Here is a 24061-nt window from a genome sequence, read left to right on the forward strand (position 1 = left end):
GACTCAGGAAGAAGTTACAACTTTTAGACGTTTCTGAATGGTTAGTGGATAAATTGATGTAGTTGCTGTGGAGTTGATTCAACTCATCCACTAGCATGTGCCGTCATGTTCATCTTTTGTGCAAAACCTGTATGGACGCCCACTATACATAACGTTCCTGCTTTCTTGCCAAAACAAAGTTACTGGTTTGTCCTTTTTCACATTTTCTGGGTTGGTAGATGCACCAGGGACCTGATTATAGCACTTAAACACGGAAAAACTTTCATGATATGTCCCCTTTAAATACATTGCCAACAGCTATCACACAAAAAGTACATTTGAAATGATATATGACATAACATTTGAGTATTATAGGAATATATCCATATATATAGTCTGTAAACAATTTTTAAGTCAGAAACCCATCATATTACACAAATGGAAGGTGAATGTCTTTAAAAAAATACAAAAAACATTTTTGCAGGGAGTATTATAATGTATTTAAAAACAAAATATAATATGGTGATGGATATGCAAACATACATTCAGGTGATTAGTACAAACAAACACATTTTCATTACAGGTAAAAATCCACAGGTAACAATAACAAAAACAGCTATGAAAAGTGCTTTGTTTTAAAAAAAACTAAGAAATTGAGTAAAAAAAATATTAAGATTTTAAAAAGCACCTATTTGTGTTTCAAATAAAGAGATGATAAAAACAAACGTGTAATTCACACAGAATATCAGCAGGGCTGAAACACAGACGTGAAGCTCCACACTTCACCAGCACCACATACTTCTGTCATGAACCCAAAACAGAGTTCAATCGTACGGCGGAAATGAGTTGAGGAAGCTACATTTAAACTCAATCCTGAGCTCACAGACTGAACAGACAGGGACGTTTCCATTTTGCCCTTTTTGATTTTGGCTTTTGGTGTCTGTAGGACTTTATATGTAAAAAAAAAAAAAAAAAAAAAAAAAAAAAAATTGGTCTCAGAACAGATGTTCATGTATATGGGGTTTTTAAAATAATAATGATATATCAAAGCAATTTAAATAAATAAATAAATAGGATGCCATGCTTTTTAAATATACTAAAATAACTGGAAGCTCTGAAATCAGGCCTTACAAAAAATCCTCAGCAATGTGATGTAGAAGCAAGGAAACAGAGCATGTTAAATAACTAAACACTAACGGATTACAATAAAAATAAAACAGTGGTTGGCAACACTGACAAGAGTTACATTTAGTACTTTAAGGCAACTGTGGAAACACGATTCACATGGTTAGTGGTCCTAAAAAAAGAAAAATTGTTGACATTTACTCACCCACGTCATTCCAAATTATTTTCTCACTTGAATGAGATGGAAATGGAAATGTCATGAAAGTGGACGGGATTTAGAAATGACATGAGGGCGAGTAAATCCATCTATTTTTATTTTTAGATGATCTATTCCCTTTAAGTGCTAGAGCTCAGTGCAAGATGATAGTATGGAAAACACTTTCACAGGCATCATAAAACACAAACCAGAGACACTAGAACACAATATAAATATAATTCATGAGTCTGTTCAGATTTCCCAGCTGTCACTGAAGTAATGCTCCTCTTCTAGGTCTTCATCTTCAACCTGCTCTTCTTTTATATCACAATACTTATCTTCATCCTCCTCCTCATCCTCCTTCAGCTGTGACAGCATGTTTTGAAGAGCTGCCTTCACTTCTTGAACCTCTTTCTCTAAGGACAGTGGGCATTAGAGTTAAAGAAGACGTGAACAAATCCACAAAATATATTCAAGATATACAATATATAATCACAAAATCACAAATCAGAATCCTAAATTAACACTGGCTGCGTCTCATTTTGGAGGCTGCATACGTTATCCAGGATGATCAGAATATGATCATGAGGTGTAAAATACTGTAATTACTTTCTTACTTTGCAATCTAACGGTTACTTTCCTTAAAGGGGTCATGAACTGCATTTTTTATTGTTTTATAATGTTTCCTGGGATGCACTTATAATGTTAGTATGCTTTTTACATCAAAAATGGTCTTAATTTAGACATAAAAGGTATTTTTCCTACGCTGATTATATTTGAACGCTCTGTTTTAAGGGGCGTGTCTGCTGTGAGACTTCCGTGTAAACGCCCACTGCTGTGATTGGCTGACATCTTTACCAAAGAAATAGCTAAGAATTACTCTCTTGAAAACTTTTAGCACGTTTTTACTATTACAGCTCTCAAAGTTAATTAATGATGAAAAGTGTTGCATTATATTTAGATCGTGGCATGAAAGGTTGCAGTGATGAACATTGTAGTCGATCACAGACATGTTGTTGAGCTCATGAAAGCAGTGATCTCGTCATTGCAACTCAATTTCTGCACACTAACACATGCTTTCATCATAACTAACAGTGCAAATGCCATGTAAATAAGAGATTTGTTGAATAAAACGGGAGTTTTGGTGCGAGTCCAGAACTCAGACACTGATAAACTCATTCTGTTTGATTGACAGCTCCAGTGATTGTAAAGGGAGCGTTCTTTGATCATTTTCTTTATATAATTTAATCACCATTTAAATAACACATATATTATATAAACACAAACTTTTATGTTAGATGTGATTATTCACACACACACATATATATGTGTGAATAATCACCATGCATTGCGATAATGCATGGTGTATATATTATATATATATATATATATATATATATTATATATATACACACACCATGCATTATCGCAATATTTTTATTAAAAGTTATTTTTTAAAATTATTTTACCGACCATTAATAGGTGTGGCTAATTTAAGACTCAGTTCACAACATTCTCCTGTTACACTAACCACAAAACTTTCATTATGTTTGGCCTGATACAGATATCACAATTACATGATCACGACAGTCGTCCCCACCCCAACAACGCCAATTCATAATTCAAAGGCTCAGTTCATCTCCTGACGGACCCATTCAGTTCAAGCAATCTCACCTAAATAATTCATGCAGGTTTTATGAGAACGGGGAGAGACCCTCATCAGCGCTGGATTGTTTAACTCGTCGGAGTGGGGCCGAGTGTCCGGTATAAGTGGCGAATCAAAGAGAAGCCTCTTGTGGCAGATGGGGCCTGACGGGCACGTTTTGCTCTCCAAATGGCCCCAGATTGTCCCCATTCATAATTAACCAGCCGTTAAAGAGCGCTTCATGAATTATGAAAGAGGATCGGTAAGATCTCCCTCCGGCTGAAGGGACGGATCTAATGAAGTTCCTCAGGCACAAACTTATGTTTATTTGCTCATCTGTCTGCTTAACCAGAGCAATCAAACAAGCTTTATGTGTTCTTACTATACATTTAGCATAAAATAACTTAACTTAGTGCTTATTGACGTCTAATGTGAAACCTTGATCCTAAAGTACTGCTATAAAGAAACAAAGAATGAAGCAGAGCAAGATCAAATCAGTCTCATCTACATCGTCTCCTCTCAGTGAATGCGAAAACATGGATCCACTCGACACAGGTGGGCAGAAATATGAAGATGTCAGAGCGATGACAGCACACTATGTTATAACCCTTCCCTTCATCTGACGGCTTTAATCTCACTTGCGAGTGACGGGCGGACTAGTCTCTCTCCATTTCCCTTTTCTCTGTCTGTCGCTTCCTTTCAGCCTTTGCTGAGCTCTGAATTTCTCTAATAACTAAAAGCAGTTCCTTTTCTTGTCCCTCATATTCAGTATCTCTTAAAAAGAAAAAAGAAATGGCCAGTGATGCGTTCAGGCTTATCCTTAATTCCTGTCCGGAAGAGAGCATCAAGTGCTGTCAAACGAGACGGTTTTCCATGAAGGAGCTCTTTTGGAGGGTTAAAGCGGCGGCTGTGTCACATTAAGGGCTCTAATGAGCGTATGAGACGTGTTCCTGTGGCTGTAAGTGAATGATGAAGCGCTGATGAGTCATGTCCTCTCCAGTCGTGGATTTTTATTAGGCCCAACTGAGAACATGAGAATGGAGCGCACAGATCATTTCATTCCAGTCTGACAACCAATAAGAGTGACCTGAAGAAACCCACAAGGACTTCCATCAGAGACGCATCCGTAATGAGCTCTGAATAACAGACGAAAACTCGCTTTTCTCAAGACAGGCGTTTGGACATGAAAATGTCACCACTATGATGCTCTTTGATGGTTGCTAGAGGGTTCTGGTGGTTTCTAAGGTGTTGTCAGGCTGTTCTGTATGGTTGCTAGGGCGTTGCCAGATTGTTTAGGGTGGTTGCTATGGCAAGGTGTTCTGGGTAGTTGTTAGAGTGTTCTGGGTAGTTGCTAGGACATTGCTAAGTTGTTCTGGGTGGTTGCTAATACATTGCTAGGGTGTACTGAGTGGTTCCTAGAGTGTTGCTGGGGTATCCTGGGTGGCTGCTAAGGTATTTCTAGAGTGTTCAGGGTGGTTGCTATGGCAAGGTGTTCTGGGTAGTTGTTAGAGTGTTCTGGGTAGTTACTAGGGCATTGCTAAGGTGTTCTGGGTGGTTGCTAAGGCATTTCTAGAGTGTTCTGGGTAGTTGCTAGGGCATTGCTAAGGTGTTCTGGGTAGTTGTTAGAGTGTTCTGGGTGGTTGCTAAGGCATTGCTAAGGTGTTCTGGGTGGTTGCTATGGCAAGGTGTTCTGGGTAGTTGTTAGAGTGTTCTGGGTGGTTGCTAAGGCATTGCTAAGGTGTTCTGGGTGGTTGCTAGGGCATTGTTCTAGCTGGTTCTTTGGGCATTACTAAGATGTTTTAGGTGCTTGCTATGGAATTATGTGTAGCTGCTAGATTATTCTGGGTGGTTGCTAGGGTGTTGCTAGTATTTTTTGGGTGGTTGTTATCTGGAAGTCTCATATGGTTTGAGTTACTCCCTCACTGGATTATGGGATTGCCTAATGTTATTGTCTGCAAGGTGGAATCTGTGCATCTGATCACTTAGTGATCAACTAATGAACTATACATGCACACACACAAAGCTTTGTAAGGATATGAGTGAGGTCCTTGTCATGGTTGTCTATGGCGGTCTGAAGATGGTCTTCCAGGTAATGTAGTCGGTTACTGATGAGTTCGCAGCGCTCGGTCAGCTCCGCCGTCTCTCCGCACAGATCCTGTGACACAAAAACACACCCACAATCAGCAGGAGATCATTAAACCTGCAAAACTCACACTGCTGCTCACACACTCACATCTTCAGCTGGTCAAGTGTGGCACTAATATGCTGGTAATGGTTGCTAACACAGATATGGCACCACAGATATGTCTATTAAATGTGTGCATTTTCATCTGAAAAATGTCATTTTTACAGCATTTGCTCATATGCAGTATGTCACGAAAATATATGGATGGAAGAAATTAAAACGACATTCAGCAGATGTTTTCGTAACAGTTATGATTTTACATGTTTGTGTAAATCTTTTTGGTTTGGTTATAAAGCTCTGATGGAGCTTAAACTTTAGTTGATTTTTTTTTTTTTTTTTAATAAATATATGACCTGTTTTGAGGGTGTAGAAAAAGCAGGTTTGTTTCAAATACAGAGGATTTGTGGAAGCAAATTTGGAAACAAAGCGCAAACATCGATTCACCAATGTAAATTTCAGAAATTATTTGTATCGTTGTTATTGTTAACTAAAACTGTAAGAAATTGTTTTTGTTAACTGAAATAGAGCTGAAATAAAATATTACATCAATATTATATGAAAAGCTTAAGGACTAAAATTACTAAAACTGAAATAAAAATAAAGCTAAATAGAAATAATAAAACCATGGAAGCTTGTTTCCGCCACTAAATAAAAAAAAAATAAAAAAGGCAATTCTGACTTTATATATCTAAATTCTGACTTTATATATCTCAATTCTGACTTTATATCTTGCTATTCTGACTTTATATATCTCAATTCTGACTTTATATATCTCAATTCTGACTTTATATATCTAAATTCTGACTTTATATATCTAAATTCAGACTTTATATCTTGCTATTCTGACATTATATAACTTAATTCTGACTTTATATTTTGTAATTCTGACTTTATATCTTGCAATTCTGACTTTATATCTCTTAGTTCAGACTTTATATCTTGCAATTCTGACTTTATATATCTCAATTCAGACTTTATATCTTGTAATTCTGACTTTATATCTTGCAATTCTGAGTTTATATATCTCAATTCTGACTATATATCTCAATTCTGACTTTATATCTTGCAATTCTGAATTTATATATCTAAATTCAGACTTTATATCTCACAATTCTGACTTTATATATCTAAATTCAGACTTTATATCTTGCTATTCTGACATTATATATCTTAATTCTGACTTTATATTTTGTAATTCTGACTTTATATCTCTCAATTCAGACTTTATATATCTTGCAATTCTGACTTTATGTCTCTTAGTTCAGACTTTATATCTTGTAATTCTGACTTTATATCTTGCAATTCTGAATTTATATATCTAAATTCAGACTTTATATCTCACAATTCTGACTTTATATATCTAAATTCAGACTTTATATCTTGCTATTCTGACATTATATATCTTAATTCTGACTTTATATTTTGTAATTCTGACTTTATATCTCTCAATTCAGACTTTATATATCTTGCAATTCTGACTTTATATATCTAAATTCAGACTTTATATCTCACAATTCTGACTTTATATATCTAAATTCAGACTTTATATCTTGCTATTCTGACATTATATATCTTAATTCTGACTTTATATCTTGCAATTCTGAATTTATATATCTAAATTCAGACTTTATATCTCACAATTCTGACTTTATATATCTAAATTCAGACTTTATATCTTGCTATTCTGACATTATATATCTTAATTCTGACTTTATATTTTGTAATTCTGACTTTATATCTTGCAATTCTGACTTTATATCTCTCAATTCAGACTTTATATATCTTGCAATTCTGACTTTATATATCTCAATTCAGACTTTATATCTTGTAATTCTGACTTTATGTCTTGTAATTCTGACTTTATCTAGCAATTCAACATACGTTTATATCAGTTAATTAAGTTTTTTCAACTAATATTTATATTCTATTTTATTTCATCTTTATTTCAATTAACAGAAATGTTTTAATAGTTTTAGTTAACAATAACAACCTTGTTCAGTATATTAATAAAGACCTCAAAAGATAAATCGATAATACTAAAATAAAGGATTTGTGTTTTGTAAACATAAATGAGGGATAAAAAAGACACTTTCCAGATGATCCTTTACAAGCATCTCTTTGAGAAAAACATGCACTAACTGGGTCAGTCATGAAAAATAGTCAAACTATCCATAATTTCTATTTGCAAATCTTAAACCAGTGAGGCATAAATGATCACGTTAAAACCGCCAGCGACTGTGAGGTCCGTGGCTGTCAGCTCCTCTTCCCCAGTTCCCCTCATAAGCATCCTGAACTGACAGCCTGTACCTCCGTGACGCTCTAATGACTTCACCCAACAGTTTAGCACGAGGCAGGTAACTGGGACAGGTCCACACGGCCGGCTCCGTCCCAATTCCATCAAACCATGATTCACAGTTTTTCTCCTGCGCTCAGAGTCAGAGAGCATCTTAAGGTGGTCGACTGACTCACGTCTGCCCATCTCTCTCAGGAACGGCCTCGTGTCGGCTCTAATGAGGTCTGTAGTCTATTCTTAGACCCCCCACACCAGCTAATGAAACACCTTTTATAGACGCTAACATCACACTGTGGGCGAATTAAAACACTTCTGAATGAGGCTGGAGTCTCTGGGGACAAATTCAACAACAACAGCCACAGAAAACGCTCTGCGCGAGTCTCTGCGATACAGTTATTGAGACCTAATGGAAATCACGCAGGGCGTATGTTTTTAAAGGTCACCACAATCTCTTTATTGTGTCTAAAAGGACAGGGACACACTCAACTGCATATAGACTGCAGAAATTGCACCTTTGTGATAATAATGGGAGGCATATTATTCCAGAAATCCTTCACGAAGGTAAGATCAATATAATTCTGACGCACTATTCCTACTTACCAAGAGATGTGCAGCCTATTTAACGCTGACAGTAGAAGCTTAAAGGGATAGTTCACCCAAAAATGACAATTTTATCTTCATTTACTCACCCTCAAGTTGTTCCAAACCTCTATGAGCTTCTTTCTTCTGTTGAACACAAAAGAAGATATTCTGAACAATGTTGGTAACCAGACAGTTGATGGCACCCAATGACTTCCATAGTAGGAAAAAAAATACTATGGAAGTCAATGGGTGCCGTTAACTGTCCGACATTCTTTAAAATATCTTCTTTTGTGTTCAAATAAAGTCAAAGAATTGCGAGATATAAAGTCAGAATTGCGTGATATAAAGTCAGAATTGAGTGATATTAAGTCAGAATTGAGTGATATAAAGACAGAATTGTGAGATATAAAGTCAGAATTGAGTGATATTAAGTCAGAATTGTGAGATATAAAGTCAGAATTGAGTGATATTAAGTCAGAATTGAGTGATATAAAGTCAGAGTTGAGTGATATAAAGTCAGAATTGTGTGATACTAAGTCAGAATTGTGTGATATAAAGTCAGAGTTGAGTGATATAAAGTCAGAATTGAGTGATATAAAGTCAGAGTTGAGTGATATAAAGTCAGAGTTGAGTGATATAAAGTCAGAATTGTGTGATATAAAGTCAGAATTGAGTGATATAAAGTCAGAATTGAGTGATATAAAGTCAGAATTGAGTGATATAAAGTCAGAGTTGAGTGATATAAAGTCAGAGTTGAGTGATATAAAGTCAGAGTTGAGTGATATAAAGTCAGAATTGTGTGATATAAAGTCAGAATTGTGTGATATAAAGTCAGAATTGAGTGATATAAAGTCAGAGTTGAGTGATATAAAGTCAGAATTGTGTGATATAAAGTCAGAGTTGAGTGATATAAAGTCAGAATTGTGTGATACTAAGTCAGAATTGTGTGATATAAAGTCAGAGTTGAGTGATATAAAGTCAGAATTGTGTGATATAAAGTCAGAGTTGAGTGATATAAAGTCAGAATTGTGTGATATAAAGTCAGAATTGTGTGATATTAAGTCAGAATTGAGTGATATAAAGTCAGAATTGTGTGATATAAAGTCAGAATTGCGTGATATAAAGTCAGAGTTGAGTGATATAAAGTCAGAATTGAGTGATACTAAGTCAGAGTTGAGTGATATAAAGTCAGAATTGTGTGATACTAAGTCAGAGTTGAGTGATATAAAGTCAGAGTTGAGTGATATAAAGTCAGAGTTGAGTGATATAAAGTCAGAATTGAGTGATATAAAGTCAGAGTTGAGTGATATAAAGTCAGAGTTGAGTGATATAAAGTCAGAATTGTGTGATATAAAGTCAGAATTGAGTGATATAAAGTCAGAGTTGAGTGATATAAAGTCAGAGTTGAGTGATATAAAGTCAGAGTTGAGTGATATAAAGTCAGAATTGAGTGATATAAAGTCAGAGTTGAGTGATATAAAGTCAGAGTTGAGTGATATAAAGTCAGAATTGTGTGATATAAAGTCAGAATTGTGTGATATAAAGTCAGAATTGAGTGATATAAAGTCAGAGTTGAGTGATATAAAGTCAGAATTGTGTGATATAAAGTCAGAGTTGAGTGATATAAAGTCAGAATTGTGTGATACTAAGTCAGAATTGTGTGATATAAAGTCAGAGTTGAGTGATATAAAGTCAGAATTGTGTGATATAAAGTCAGAGTTGAGTGATATAAAGTCAGAATTGTGTGATATAAAGTCAGAATTGTGTGATATTAAGTCAGAATTGAGTGATATAAAGTCAGAATTGTGTGATATAAAGTCAGAATTGCGTGATATAAAGTCAGAGTTGAGTGATATAAAGTCAGAATTGAGTGATACTAAGTCAGAATTGAGTGATATAAAGTCAGAATTGTGTGATACTAAGTCAGAGTTGAGTGATATAAAGTCAGAATTGTGTGATATAAAGACAGAATTGAGTGATATTAAGTCAGAATTGAGTGATATTAAGTCAGAATTGAGTGATATTAAGTCAGAATTGAGTGATATTAAGTCAGAATTGCGTAATATAAAGTCAGAGTTGAGTGATATAAAGTCAGAATTGTGAGATATTAAGTCAGAATTGCGTGATATAAAGTCAGAATTGTGAGATATTAAGTCAGAATTGCGTGATATAAAGTCAGAGTTGAGTGATATTAAGTCAGAATTGAGTGATATAAAGTCAGAATTGTGTGATATAAAGTCAGAATTGCGTGATATAAAGTCAGAGTTGAGTGATATAAAGTCAGAATTGTGTGATACTAAGTCAGAGTTGAGTGATATAAAGTCAGAATTGTGTGATATAAAGACAGAATTGAGTGATATTAAGTCAGAATTGAGTGATATTAAGTCAGAATTGAGTGATATTAAGTCAGAATTGAGTGATATTAAGTCAGAATTGAGTGATATAAAGTCAGAATTGTGAGATATTAAGTCAGAATTGCGTGATATAAAGTCAGAATTGTGAGATATTAAGTCAGAATTGCGTGATATAAAGTCAGAGTTGAGTGATATAAAGTCAGAATTGCGTATAATTTTCAGTTTTGGTTTTCAGCCAAGTGTATCCTGAATGTTCAATTTCAGTTTCGGCCCAGAATTTTCATTTCAGTGCATCAGATCAGAGTTCAAATTCAGATCAGATCAAATTCAGTTCAGATCAAAAGTGATTAAAAAATGTGCTTGTGAAGGTGGAAAAACGACTAAATGTACCATAAAAAGCCCACAGTACTTATAAAGTAATATTCTGAAGCAATATGACAACATTGTGTCTTCAACACACTGAAGTCTTTCACTCACCTCAGGGGACGCGTCCTCCAAACAGAAGAGAAACTCCTCTAATTTCTGCAAGAGACAGGAGGACGAATGATTCACTTTAGCAGAAGATTAAAACAAAACAATAAACCTCATCTATTATTAAAAAGCACTCAGCGCACTGACATTACGGGAAGTGTGCAATAACTCGTCATTATGGCTGACAAGAAGGAAAATAATTGAATGGGTTCGGCCCATCTGTGTGGGTAATGATTGCATTCAGGAGTTGTGTTCTAAAGCAGACAATAATTAGCTCTCAGTGGCAGATATATTAGTTCAACTCGAGCTGATGGGAGGCGACCCCAGTAAAACAGATTACAGCTTCATTTCTGATAGATTTGGATTTAAATGACACAATATTAATTATCATCTCCTGTCGGCAGGGAGCAATATTAAAGTGCCCATAGCCGGGCACAGACCACCTCTTTTATTAGATTCTGACTTGGATTAAAATCATATTTAGCTTGTCCAAAAAGTCAACGGTATATTGCCAAAGAAATATATAGCAGTGCTATATAATAGCATGCAACACAGCACTAACAAAATCAAGCATTTAAATATACAGATATAAAAGTTTGTACAAATACAAAAATAATGAAAATGGTAAATTATAGTAAATAATAATGATACATATTTATACTATTTATACTATTTTTATATTATTATTAGTAAATAATAATATTAATAACAACAATAAATATTTAATAAGTAATATTTAAATACTTTACAATAAATAATAGTACATGTAGTTGTAATTGTGATTTTTATTATTACTCATTATATATATATATATATATATATATATATATATATATATATATATATATATATATATATATATATATATATATATATATATATTCATTTGCAAGAATGTCCAATAAATAATAATAATAATAATAATAATAAAAATAATATTTAATTTATGTGTAATTTAAATTTTTTAAAATATTTAATAATACTTTATTATTATTATTATTATTATTACTACTACTACTACCATTATCATTATCATTATTACTATTACATTATATTTATTTACATTATCATTAAATATTATTTACAATAGTAAATTTATAATTGCAAGAATGTCCAATAGATAACAGTCCAAAATAATAGTCCTAAATATTTAATTATGTTATTTATTTAAATATTTTACAATATTTAATAATAATACTTATTAATATTGGATTACATTACATTATATTTAATTTAATTATATTATTATTGAATATTATTTATTTGCAAGAGTGTCAAATAGATAATAGTCCAATAAATAATAATAATTATACATTTAATTAATATGTAATTTATTTAAATATTATAAAATATTTAATATAATAATTTATCATTATTATCATTACTATGTTACATTATATTTAATTACATTATTATTGAATATTATTTATAATAATAAATATATAAGTTCAAGAATGTTCAATAGATAAGTCTAAAATAATAGTCCTAAATATTTAATTATATAATTTATTCAATTTTTTTTTTACAATATTTAATAATAATAATAATAATAATAATATTTATTTTTTATTATTAGATAACATTACATTAAATTAATTGAATTATATAATTATGGAATATTGTTTATTTGCAATAATGTGAAATAGACAATAGTCCAATAATAATAATAATAATAATAATAATCATACTAATCAACTAATTTTATTACATTAATATTTATTGGATTTTTATATAAATAATATTTATATAACATAAATAATGTTATTGCGGATGAAAGCGGAGAGCGGAGCAGCAGTGAGTGGGAGCAGAGAGGAGGAAAACACCACGTCTCCTCACCTTCTGAGTCCTGGAGGAGTGTTAGGAGGAGTGGCTGATCTTCAACACACAAAAGACAAACACAGAGAGAGAAGACACAGCCATGCACTTACACACAATAGAGCCCTGCTGAGCTGAAACATATTAGAACGAGTTAGAGAAAGTTATGAACAAGAAGGGCAGAGGCAGACAAGAGGAAGAAAAGAGTGGAAATTAGAGTCATTCAGAAAATAGATGGTTTTTATGGAAATAGAGGGAGGCGAAGGAAGAGGGTTTCTATTTGTAGACGTTTATCATTTCGTCTTTCATACAGTACAAGTTATATTCCAATGCGAGATGGTGCTGTACTCTTCAGGTAAAAGATGATGTGCATATGTTTATTATCACACTAACAAAAAGTATCATGATTTTTATCAAAGTATCATGGTATTATTATCTGATTCCATCAATGCTGGTTACTATTAACTCTATAAAGCCTACTGTATCATATTTGATAGGCCTCCAAATTATGTGATCAAAACTTTGCTGTCGCACACAATATCCTACGGTCCTTCTGTCATTTGATTGATAGTTTAGACCCTTTTTTGCAAGTAAAAATATTTTATTATAACCTTGTGCTTCACGTGTATTTCTGCTGTGAAATCTGCACTGATTTTTATAAAGTAAACAAGAATAACTTTGATATTGCTAGTAAGTATTATAGTAAAAATGAATCAACCCATTTCTGGGTTAAATTAACCAAATTTGCTAGTTGTGTTACCCAGCTCCCGGGTCAGACGTAACAACCCAGGGTTTGGGTCGTTTTTTGTGATACCCGGATCCTGGGTCAGACGTAACAACCCAGTGATTGGGTAGTTTTTGTGTTACCCAGCTCCTGGGTCAGACGTAACAACCCAGTGTTTGGGTCGTTTTTATGTTACCCAGATCTCGGGTCAGACGTAACAACCCAGGGGTTGAGTTATTTATTGCAGGCTTTTAGCGCCCTCTTCAGGAGAGAGCAGTGCAGCTCCGTCAAATTGGTGCATGTTTTTATTTTATCTAAAAATTCGTTATTGTTCTGTATATCGTTTAATTTTATGCAAAGCATCATACAGGAAACAGGAACATACAAGAAAAAAAAGCTAGTATTATAGTAAAAATTAATCAACCCATTTCTGGGTTAAATTAACCAAATTTGCTAGTTGTGTTACCCGGATCCAGGGTCAGACGTAACAACCCAGTGTTTGGGTCGTTTTTGTGTTATCCAGCTCCAGGGTCAGACGTAACAACCAAGGGTTTGGGTCGTTTTTGTGATACCCGGATCCCGGGTCAGACGTAACAACCCAGTGATTGGGTAGTTTTTGTGTTACCCAGCTCCTGGGTCAGACGTAACAACCCAGTGTTTGGGTCGTTTTTATGTTACCCAGATCTCGGGTCAGACGTAACAACCCAGGGGTTGAGTTATTTATTGCAGGCTTTTAGCGCCCTCTTCAGGAGAGAGCAGTGCAGCTCCGTCAAATTGGTGCATGTTTTTATTTTATCTAAAAATTCGTTATTGTTCTGTATATCGTTTAATTTTATGCAAAGCATCATACAGGAAACAGGAACATACAAGAAAAAAAAGCTAGTATTATAGTAAAAATTAATCAACCCATTTCTGGGTTAAATAAACCTAATTTGCTGGGTAAAATTAACCCAACATGTGTTCTGTCCTATATTTACCCAGCCCTTGGGTTGAAAGCAACTCAAATTGGGTAGTTTTTAACCCAGTGTTTTTAGAGTGTATTTCATATGTCAGACAGTCCAAGTGAAGTCAGTCGAAAAAGAAAAATCATTTCAGACGTGAAGTAAGTTAAACAATTTGATGAAAGTTTACAAAGACAAACATTTTTATACCATGAAAGCAAATTTTGATGGTCTATTTTGATGTATGGTTCATGTTTGATTATTATAAAAGCACAATGGGATGTGTGTGTGGCTTTACCTTAGTGAACTCCGAGTGCTGGAGATCAGCCTCAGGACACCAGCGCCCTCCTAGAGCCGTCAACATGGCACAGTCCGCTTCCTCTTTAGTGAACGGCAGGACGTCTGAACTTGATCCAGGTATCGAGGGAAGATCCTCGGTTTCTGAGACGCTGGGGTTGCGCTGATCGAGGCCTTTCAGGAGAAGATGACAAGCCTCCAAATCAGCCTCCCAAATGTGTTCCAACGCTGGACATCCACAGCTACAGTGAGAGAGGGACAGGACATACAGTAAATGACACTTGCTTTGATGCTTTGACTTTATATACAACAACATTTAGACACTTTTAAGTCTGAAGTGCACTAATACTTTTTGGGGCGTGTATGGACAAATCTCCAGTATAGATGAACTGATACTTTAAGTTATCTGAGCTCCTGTCAAACCTGATATATCAAACTAATGGAGTCTTTCCACTAGTTTGTGAATTTTTATGAAAAGGATGCATATCCTGAAATTAGACATTTCTTCTTTGCAGCACCTTTATCTAGGGACTCTTTTGGTTTCAATGTTATATATGTCACTATATAGAGACACTAAAGCTCCCTGCTGTCTCCTACAGTCCATGAAACTAGAGTTCAGCTCTTGAGAGGACGATAATTACGGTCTTCACACCCAATCTCTCCAGAGACAGACAGCTTCCTAAAACGACAACAGACAATGCGGTAACCCTCCCCAGAAACCCCATCAACCTGCCTTGCTCCTCCTGGTAGCTTTATTCAGCTGCCACACAAACCCACAGAGATTCATTTACATGTTTGTGTTTGGTTTCATGCATCATGAAGAGCTGAGAAAGTAAAATAAATGTACATACAGGATTTCTGCATGACTCACAAAGGATTCCAGTAGAATTTGATGTTAGAATGCTGCTAAAGGTTGAAAGTCAATAGAATATGATATGTGAGAATGCTGTTAAAATATTCAATTTCAATAAAATTTGAATGTTAGAATGTTGTTAAAAAGTTGGATTCCAACAGAATTTTACATGTTAGAATGTTGCTAAATTTTGAATGTTAATAGAATTTGACATGTTAGAATGTTACTAAAATGTTGGATTCCAATAGAATTTGACATGTTAGAATGCTATTAAAATGTTGAATGTCAACAGAATTTGACGTTAGAATGTTGCTAAATGTTGAATTTCAATAGAATTTGATATGTTAGAATGCTTTTAAATGTTGGATGTCAATAGAATTTGATGTTAGAATGTTGCTAAATGTTAAATGTCAATAGAATTTGACGTTAGAATGCTGTTAAAATGTTGCATTTCAATAGAATTTATCATGTTAGAATGTTGCTAAAAGTTGAATGTCAATAGAATTTGACATGTTAGAATGCTTTTAAATGTTGAACGTCAATAGAATTTGATGTTAGAATGTTGCTAAATGTCAATAGAATTTGACGTTAGAATGTTGCTAAAAGTTGAATGTCAATAGAATTTGACATGTTAGAATGCTTTTAAATGTTGAACGTCAATAGAATTTGATGTTAGAATGTTGCTAAATGTCAATAGAATTTGACGTTAGAATGCTGTTAAAATGCTGAAAATTTATAAAATTTTACATGTTAGAATATTGCTAAATGTTAAAATTCAACAGAATTTGACATGTTAGAATGTTACTAAAATGTTGGATTCCAATAGAATCTGACATGTTAGAATGCTTTTAAATGTTGAATGTCAATAGAATTTGACGTTAGAATGCTGTTAAAATGTTGAATTTCAATAGAATTTATCATGTTAGAATATTGCTAAATGTTGAAATTCAACAGAATTTGACATGTTAGAATGTTACTAAAATGTTGGATTCCAATAGAATTTGATGTTAGGATGTGTATAATGTTGGATTCCTATAGAATTTGATGTTAGAATGTTGTTAATGGTTGAATGTGAATAGAATTTGATGTGTTTGAATGCTATTAAAATGTTGAAATCCCCACAGAGTTTGACATGTTGAAATGTTACTAAAATGTTGGATTCCAATAGAATTTGATGTTAGAATATTGCTAAAGTTTGAACGTGAATAGAATTTGATGTGTGAGAATGCTTTTAAAATGTTGAATTTCAACAAAATTTGAATGTTAGAATGTTGTGAGAAAGTTGGATTCTAACAGAATTTGACGTTAGAATGCTATTAAAATGTTGAATGTCAATAGAATTTGACGTGTTAGAATGCTGTTAAATGCTGTAAACTACACTAGTCAACATTTGAAGTGGATCAAAACCTTTCATCAAAGTTGTCCTAAAACCTTATTCTTAGGACAACTTTGATTAACTTTTTTTGATCCACTTCAAATGTTGACTACTGTATTTTTGGTGATGCTTTAGTAAAGCAGACCTTTGGTGATCATCACCAGATGGTATTTGGATAGTATTATGTATTGAAGCTATGAAAATAATTAAATGGCACCACAAAAAAGACCAGCTATAATCCCCATGTATTTTCTAATATCTAACAGATGCAGGAATCTGATTGACAGGTTCTTCCCATAGGAGATAGGGCTAGTGGCACTTTGAATCTGGTCAATTAGCTCAGCATCTACACATACACAAACAGAGAGGAATCCCCCGATGGAGGGGGCTGACGGGGACAGTCAGTGCTGAAGAGAGACAGATTTGACCACCTCAGTGAGAGACGCATGTGTGAGACGTGTCAGTGGTGCAGAGAAAGAAAAAGCAGGTAAAGAAGCATATTCACTCCCAGTCAAAAGTTTGAAATCATTAAGATTTTTTTTTATGTTTTTGAAAGCAAATCATCATATCAGAATGATTTCTGAAGGATCATGTGACACTGAAGACTGGAGTAATGATGCTGAAAATTCAGCTTTGATCACAGGAATAAATTACATTTTAAAACATATTCAGATAGAGGCTCCAAAATGACAAAAAATACTTTTTTTGTTATTTTTGAAAGCATTCTGCAAAACATCCCACCAGAAGAAAGAAAGTGATGTGATGTGAGTAAATGGAATATTTTTGGTATATTTTTAGGCGAACTATTCTTTTAATATTCCCATTTGTGCCACTGGAGAGAGAGAGTTTGGTCCATTTATTTTGAGCTGAGCGAACAAAAGAAGCCCTCTTCGGGTTGAGTATGACCGGCGGCTAATGCCTGCCTGCTTTTGGAGTCATCACGGGCAGGTTTCCATGGTGAGTAACAAGGAGAACAATCACACTGGGTAAAATAAAATTGAAGGAAAGCGAGAAGCGAGGGTTTCCGGAGACAGTCCCGTGCCACAGCCCCTCCTCTTCAACTCGTACAGTAATAACCTTGGCAACAGCCAGCGCTTTTGGCATCCAAGCATGTGCTATTCCAAAGGAGCGAACGCTAAACCATATGCCATGCTTCCCTCCAGATGGCCGCCCATAGTGTTTTATTGAAATGTAATGAATGCTACATTTCTACGGTTGAGTACAGCAACTAATAACTCATTCAATTATACCAATTTGTGTGGCATTTAAGTTGAGAGAGATGCTAAATAAAAGCTTTGCAGCTGGATTTTTGCGAGCAGGTCAGAGCTTTCATCTCCATTACTAAGCATGAAATGTACAGCTTCTGGTCCCTCCTTGTGCTGTCTTCATATTAAAAGGTTGAAGATAATAGGGCGGGATTGTGTTCCTATTTTCCATACATTAATTAAACTAGCGGTTCTCAAACAGTTTTGCTTCAGGTCCCAGATTTTACACTGGACATCAAATGATGACCAAATTGTTTATCATATAAAACTAAATGATACTGTTCTTAAAATACTAAAAATGCATTAACTACATTAGTCCAACAATATGCAAAATTAAGTTTAGAAAAAATCTAAAATTATTTATTTATTCTTTATTTGACAGGGACAAATGGACAATAAAATATTACCCCAGAATTAGCTACAGAGCTAAATTTCATCTGCTGTCCCTGGGCAGGAGTACATCAAATTATCAATAAAAATACCATAGAAATTAAACAATAGAATACAAAAAGTATAAAAACATATTCAAAAATCATTACCTTGTATAATTAATGATCACAAACCTGACATGCCTTTAAAAATCTTTTCAAATGTAATTTAAACTGGACAAAGGTAGTACACTGTCTAATATCAGTTGGTAAACTATTCCAATTATTAACAGCTTTTACAGAAAAAGCTGAGCGTCCAAAATCTGTCCTTCTAAAATGCGCTTCACCGTCACCTCTTAAGGAGGCTCTTGTCTGTCTTAAACTTTCATTGTGCAGTGAAACAAACATCTTTAAAGGTGGAGGTGCAAGATCATTCACGATTTTATACATTAAACTACAATTGTGAAATATTACAAAGTTTTTAAAAGTAAAAAGATTATGTTTTTGAATTATAAGACAATGATGATATCTTTCTGGTTTCTTATCAAACACTTTTATAGCACGTTTGTATAAACTATGTAAAGTTCTAAGAGTAGATTTTCCTGCTTGGGACCATGAAGTAATGCAATAAGAGAAATGAGAAAAAATAAAAGAGTGCAGAAAGATTCTTGCGGCTTCTGCCGAAAGTTGACTCCGTATAAATTTAAAATTTCGAAGCTGGGGTGTAACTATACAAACTATTTTTTTAACATGCTTTTCAAATGATAAGTGAGTATCTAAAATAACTCCAAGGTATTTAAAGTCCGATACAATCTGTAATCTTTCACCATTTACCAATATATCTGGTACAACCTCCTCCATCTTTCTAATCGTAAAATACATACAATAAATACCTTTTTTAGAGTCTATTTATCTTGCTATCCTGACTATGCACTGTTATATAGTTTCAGTTATTATTTAGGATGCTGTTAAAATGTTGAATTTCAAAAGAAATTGATGTTAGAATGCTGCTCCATTGTTGGTTTCCAATAGAATTTGACATTAGAATGTGGCTAAAATGTTGGATTCGAAGAGAATTTGATGTTAGAATGCTGTTAAAATGTTGGTTTCCAACAGAAATTAACATGTCATTCTGAATTTAGAATGTTGCTAAAATTTGAGGAATGCTGCTAAATGTTGAATGTCAATAGAATTTGATGTAATAGAACGCTGTTAAAATGTTGATTTCCAACAGAATTTGACATTGTTGCTAAAATATTGGAATCCAAAAGAATTTGACATTAGAATGTTGCTAAAATGTTGGATTCGAATAGAATTTGTCATGTCAGAATGATGCGAAATGTTAAATGTCAATAGAATTCGATGTGTTAGAATGCTGTTAAAATGTTGGTTTCCAATAGAATTTGACACGTTAGAATGTTGCTAAAATGTTGGATTCCAGTAGAATTTGACATTAGAAAATGTTGATTTAAAAAGAACTTGACGAATGTTGTTAAATGTTGAATGTCAATAGTATTTGGTATTAGAATGATGTTAAAATGTTCAATTTCAATAGAATTTGATTTTAGAATGCTGTTAAAATGTTAGTTTCCAATAGAATTTGACACGTTAGAATGTTGCTAAAATGTTGGATTCCAGTATAATTTGACATTAGAATGTTGCTAAAATGTTGATTTGAAAAGAACTTGACGAATGTTGTTAAATGTTGAATGTCAATAGAATTTGGTATTAGAATGCTGTTAAAATGTTGAATGTCAATAGAATTTGATTTTAGAATGCTGTTAAAATGTTAGTTTCCAACAGAATTTGACATGTTAGAATGTTGCTACATTGTTGGATTCCAAAAGAATTTGGTGTTGGAATGTGGCTAAAATGATGGATTCCAATAGAATTTGACATTAGAATGTTGCTAAAATGTTGATTTGAAAAGAACTTGACGAATGTTGTTAAATGTTGAATGTCAATAGTATTTGGTATTAGAATGATGTTAAAATGTTCAATTTCAATAGAATTTGATTTTAGAATGCTGTTAAAATGTTAGTTTCCAATAGAATTTGACACGTTAGAATGTTGCTAAAATGTTGGATTCCAATAGAATTTGACATGTTAGAATGTTGCTAAAATGTTGGATTCCAATAGAATTTGACTTGTTAGAATGTTGCTAAAATGTTGGATTCCAATAGAATTTGACATTAGAAAATGTTGATTTAAAAAGATCTTGACGAATGTTGTTAAATGTTGAATGTCAATAGTATTTGGTATTAGAATGATGTTAAAATGTTCAATTTCAATAGAATTTGATTTTAGAATGCTGTTAAAATGTTAGTTTCCAATAGAATTTGACACGTTAGAATGTTGCTAAAATGTTGGATTCCAGTATAATTTGACATTAGAATGTTGCTAAAATGTTGATTTGAAAAGAACTTGACGAATGTTGTTAAATGTTGAATGTCAATAGTATTTGGTATTAGAATGATGTTAAAATGTTCAATTTCAATAGAATTTGATTTTAGAATGCTGTTAAAATGTTAGTTTCCAACAGAATTTGACATGTTAGAATGTTGCTACATTGTTGGATTCCAAAAGAATTTGGTGTTGGAATGTGGCTAAAATGATGGATTCCAATAGAATTTGACATTAGAATGTTGCTAAAATGTTGATTTGAAAAGAACTTGACGAATGTTGTTAAATGTTGAATGTCAATAGTATTTGGTATTAGAATGATGTTAAAATGTTCAATTTCAATAGAATTTGATTTTAGAATGCTGTTAAAATGTTAGTTTCCAATAGAATTTGACACGTTAGAATGTTGCTAAAATGTTGGATTCCAATAGAATTTGACATGTTAGAATGTTGCTAAAATGTTGGATTCCAATAGAATTTGACATGTTAGAATGTTGCTAAAATGTTGGATTCCAATAGAATTTGACATTAGAAAATGTTGATTTGAAAAGAACTTGACGAATGTTGTTAAATGTTGAATGTCAATAGTATTTGGTATTAGAATGATGTTAAAATGTTCAATTTCAATAGAATTTGATTTTAGAATGCTGTTAAAATGTTAGTTTCCAATAGAATTTGACACGTTAGAATGTTGCTAAAATGTTGGATTCCAGTATAATTTGACATTAGAATGTTGCTAAAATGTTGATTTGAAAAGAACTTGACGAATGTTGTTAAATGTTGAATGTCAATAGTATTTGGTATTAGAATGATGTTAAAATGTTCAATTTCAATAGAATTTGATTTTAGAATGCTGTTAAAATGTTAGTTTCCAACAGAATTTGACATGTTAGAATGTTGCTACATTGTTGGATTCCAAAAGAATTTGGTGTTGGAATGTGGCTAAAATGTTGAATATCAATAGAATTTGATGTGTTCAAATGCTTTTAAAATGTTGGTTTCCAATAGAATTTGACATGTTAGAATGTTGCTTAAATGTTGAATGTCGATAAAATTTAATGTGTTAGAATGCTGTAAAAATGTTGGTTTCCAATAGAATTTGACATTATAATGCGGTTAGAATGCAGATTTTACACAGGACAATTTTTGCATTATATATTTCAAGAACATACAGAATACAGATACCACAGAATGGAACGTAAAAAAAAAAAAAAAAAACTGACTGTGATTGGTCACCTTACACGTCAATCAGAATTTCATTCTAAGTGGGCGGTTCTTGTCCAGAATTAGCTGCAAGTGGCTCTAGACTAGAGCCCTAACCATCATTATAAACAGCAAAAATGAGCCAAGATTGTGCAAAACAAACACACTTTTCAGTTAGACAATGTGGCAGCTCACATCTCCATTTTTTCATTTCGAAATGTCACTTTGGACACATGAAGATGAGCTCATCAGGAACGGACTGATGCAGTCGGCATGGACCTGAATGATTTAATACGCTGAAACATCCAGAGAGACAGAACTGAAATAAGGCCAGACAGTGTGAACTGTTTAAATAAGAAGGAAAAATCACCCGCGGGACAAGACGAGGGGCTGTTTGTGTGAGAGACAGAGAGATGAGAAATATCCAGTACCTGTGAAGTCTGTCCTCCAGAAGCTCAATATACTTCAGAGTGTTTTCTTTTAAACTGCGCTCTGTTGAGGGGAAAGAAAATAATGTACATCAGGGAGATGCTGGAATACCATACATATTCATGTCCGGTAAGACTCACGAAAACACATTCAGGTCACATTTCAATGACAACTAAACCATTCAAATTCCCAATCATATTATATATATATATATATATGTAGCTGTGTGTAGCTGATATAGCCATAATGCATGGCTACGAGTGTAAACGTTGAGTGGCTTCATTGAAACTCACTGTATTTCGTACAGTATTAGAGAGAGAGAGAGAGAGAGAGATGGCCTGAGCGAGCATTACCTGTGTCTGATATAACATTCATTCTTCAGGTCGATGTCAATAATATTATATCCATTATAAAAATCTGTTTGAATGTCCGCTGAGGAAAGCGATCTTTGTATTTGTCCTTCTTACATTTTCCATAACATACAGCGCTAAAACAACGTCCTTTATTTACAAAAGTCCCTTTCAATTTAAAAGTCTCTTGCGATGACTCATTCACTCGTAAAGTTTGCCGCCATCTAATGGCGTATTAATGTAACTTTCACTCAATCCATATTATGCATTAATGGAGCCTTTCTCAATAGCAAATACAACATATTATTTATATAAAATACTATTTATTAAACAACAATATTTACATTAACAACAATAGCCATTATAAATCACAATAGGAAATAAACAATTGTACAATTCAGTCAAATGTACAAAAGCAGTGCTCTACAGGATGTACGTTAAATATAGCCTTAATATTAAATTATTAAATTTAACATAACTCAATTCGATTTGCTCAGGAACAAGTAATAGATTAATAATACCAAAGATTGCACGTTTTATGTACCCAAAATTAATTATATCTCATGTTTAACCACAATAATCAAATCCCCGAAGCACTGGCCGAGATGAAGCTGTTCTCAGCGGGTACTCGAGCACTGAACAGCCGCAGACGGCCAGGAGCATCTCTGAAAACATCTAAAAAAATTGTAAAATAGGTGCTATGAGCAAATATGAGGCACATATTCCAGGTCTAAATAACGTCTCGGTTACAAAGGTAACCCTCGTTCCCTGAAGGAGGGAACGGAGACGTACGTCGGACAGACCGACGAATAGGAATCTCGCTAGAGAGGCCAATCTACTTCGAGTGTAACTAAACGAGCCAATGCACATTGGCATGCAATCATATGCATCAGCTGCTCGCCTCGCAGCGCGGGTATATAATGAGCAGCAGGTGCGTTGCATCTTCAGGTTTTCGCTGAGGAGCCGAACCGGATAGGCGGCAGCATCAGCGGGGTACAGCGACTGTGGCGACGGGACGTACGTCTCCGTTCCCTCCTTCAGGGAACGAGGGTTACCTTTGTAACCGAGACGTTCCCATTCAGTCGGTCACGTTCGACGTACGTCGGACAGACCGACGAATAGGAATCCCTACCAAAGCGCCACAGGAGCTGCCCCCTTCCAGCGCTCTGTTGCAAGCCACCTGAACCCCCTTGCCTGAGGATGGTGGG

General features: G+C 33.9%; 1 protein-coding gene across 6 annotated transcripts in view; it reads right to left on the bottom strand.

Annotated features, from left to right (window-relative positions):
* Window positions 1-464: 464 nt before the first annotated feature.
* Window positions 465-24061, bottom strand: part of disc1 (DISC1 scaffold protein) — a 75107-nt gene continuing 51510 nt past the window's right edge. For 2 of the 6 annotated variants that reach the window (XM_067385637.1, XM_067385640.1), the window contains exons 10-14: window positions 22506-22566; window positions 14609-14849; window positions 10837-10881; window positions 4983-5100; window positions 465-1725 (exon numbers count right to left, since the gene is read on the bottom strand). In XM_067385637.1, coding sequence (XP_067241738.1) covers window positions 1553-1725; window positions 4983-5100; window positions 10837-10881; window positions 14609-14849; window positions 22506-22566 — 638 coding nt within the window. In that variant the 3' untranslated portion in view covers window positions 465-1552. Of the gene's footprint in view, window positions 1726-2751; window positions 5101-8112; window positions 8150-10836; window positions 10882-14608; window positions 14850-22505; window positions 22567-24061 lie in introns of those variants that run through there. The other 4 variants (XR_010895182.1, XM_067385642.1, XM_067385639.1 and 1 more) reach the window with 4 other exon arrangements.

The sequence above is a fragment of the Chanodichthys erythropterus genome, chromosome 5 (genome assembly GCF_024489055.1).
Source record: "Chanodichthys erythropterus isolate Z2021 chromosome 5, ASM2448905v1, whole genome shotgun sequence".
Taxonomy (NCBI): domain Eukaryota; kingdom Metazoa; phylum Chordata; class Actinopteri; order Cypriniformes; family Xenocyprididae; genus Chanodichthys; species Chanodichthys erythropterus.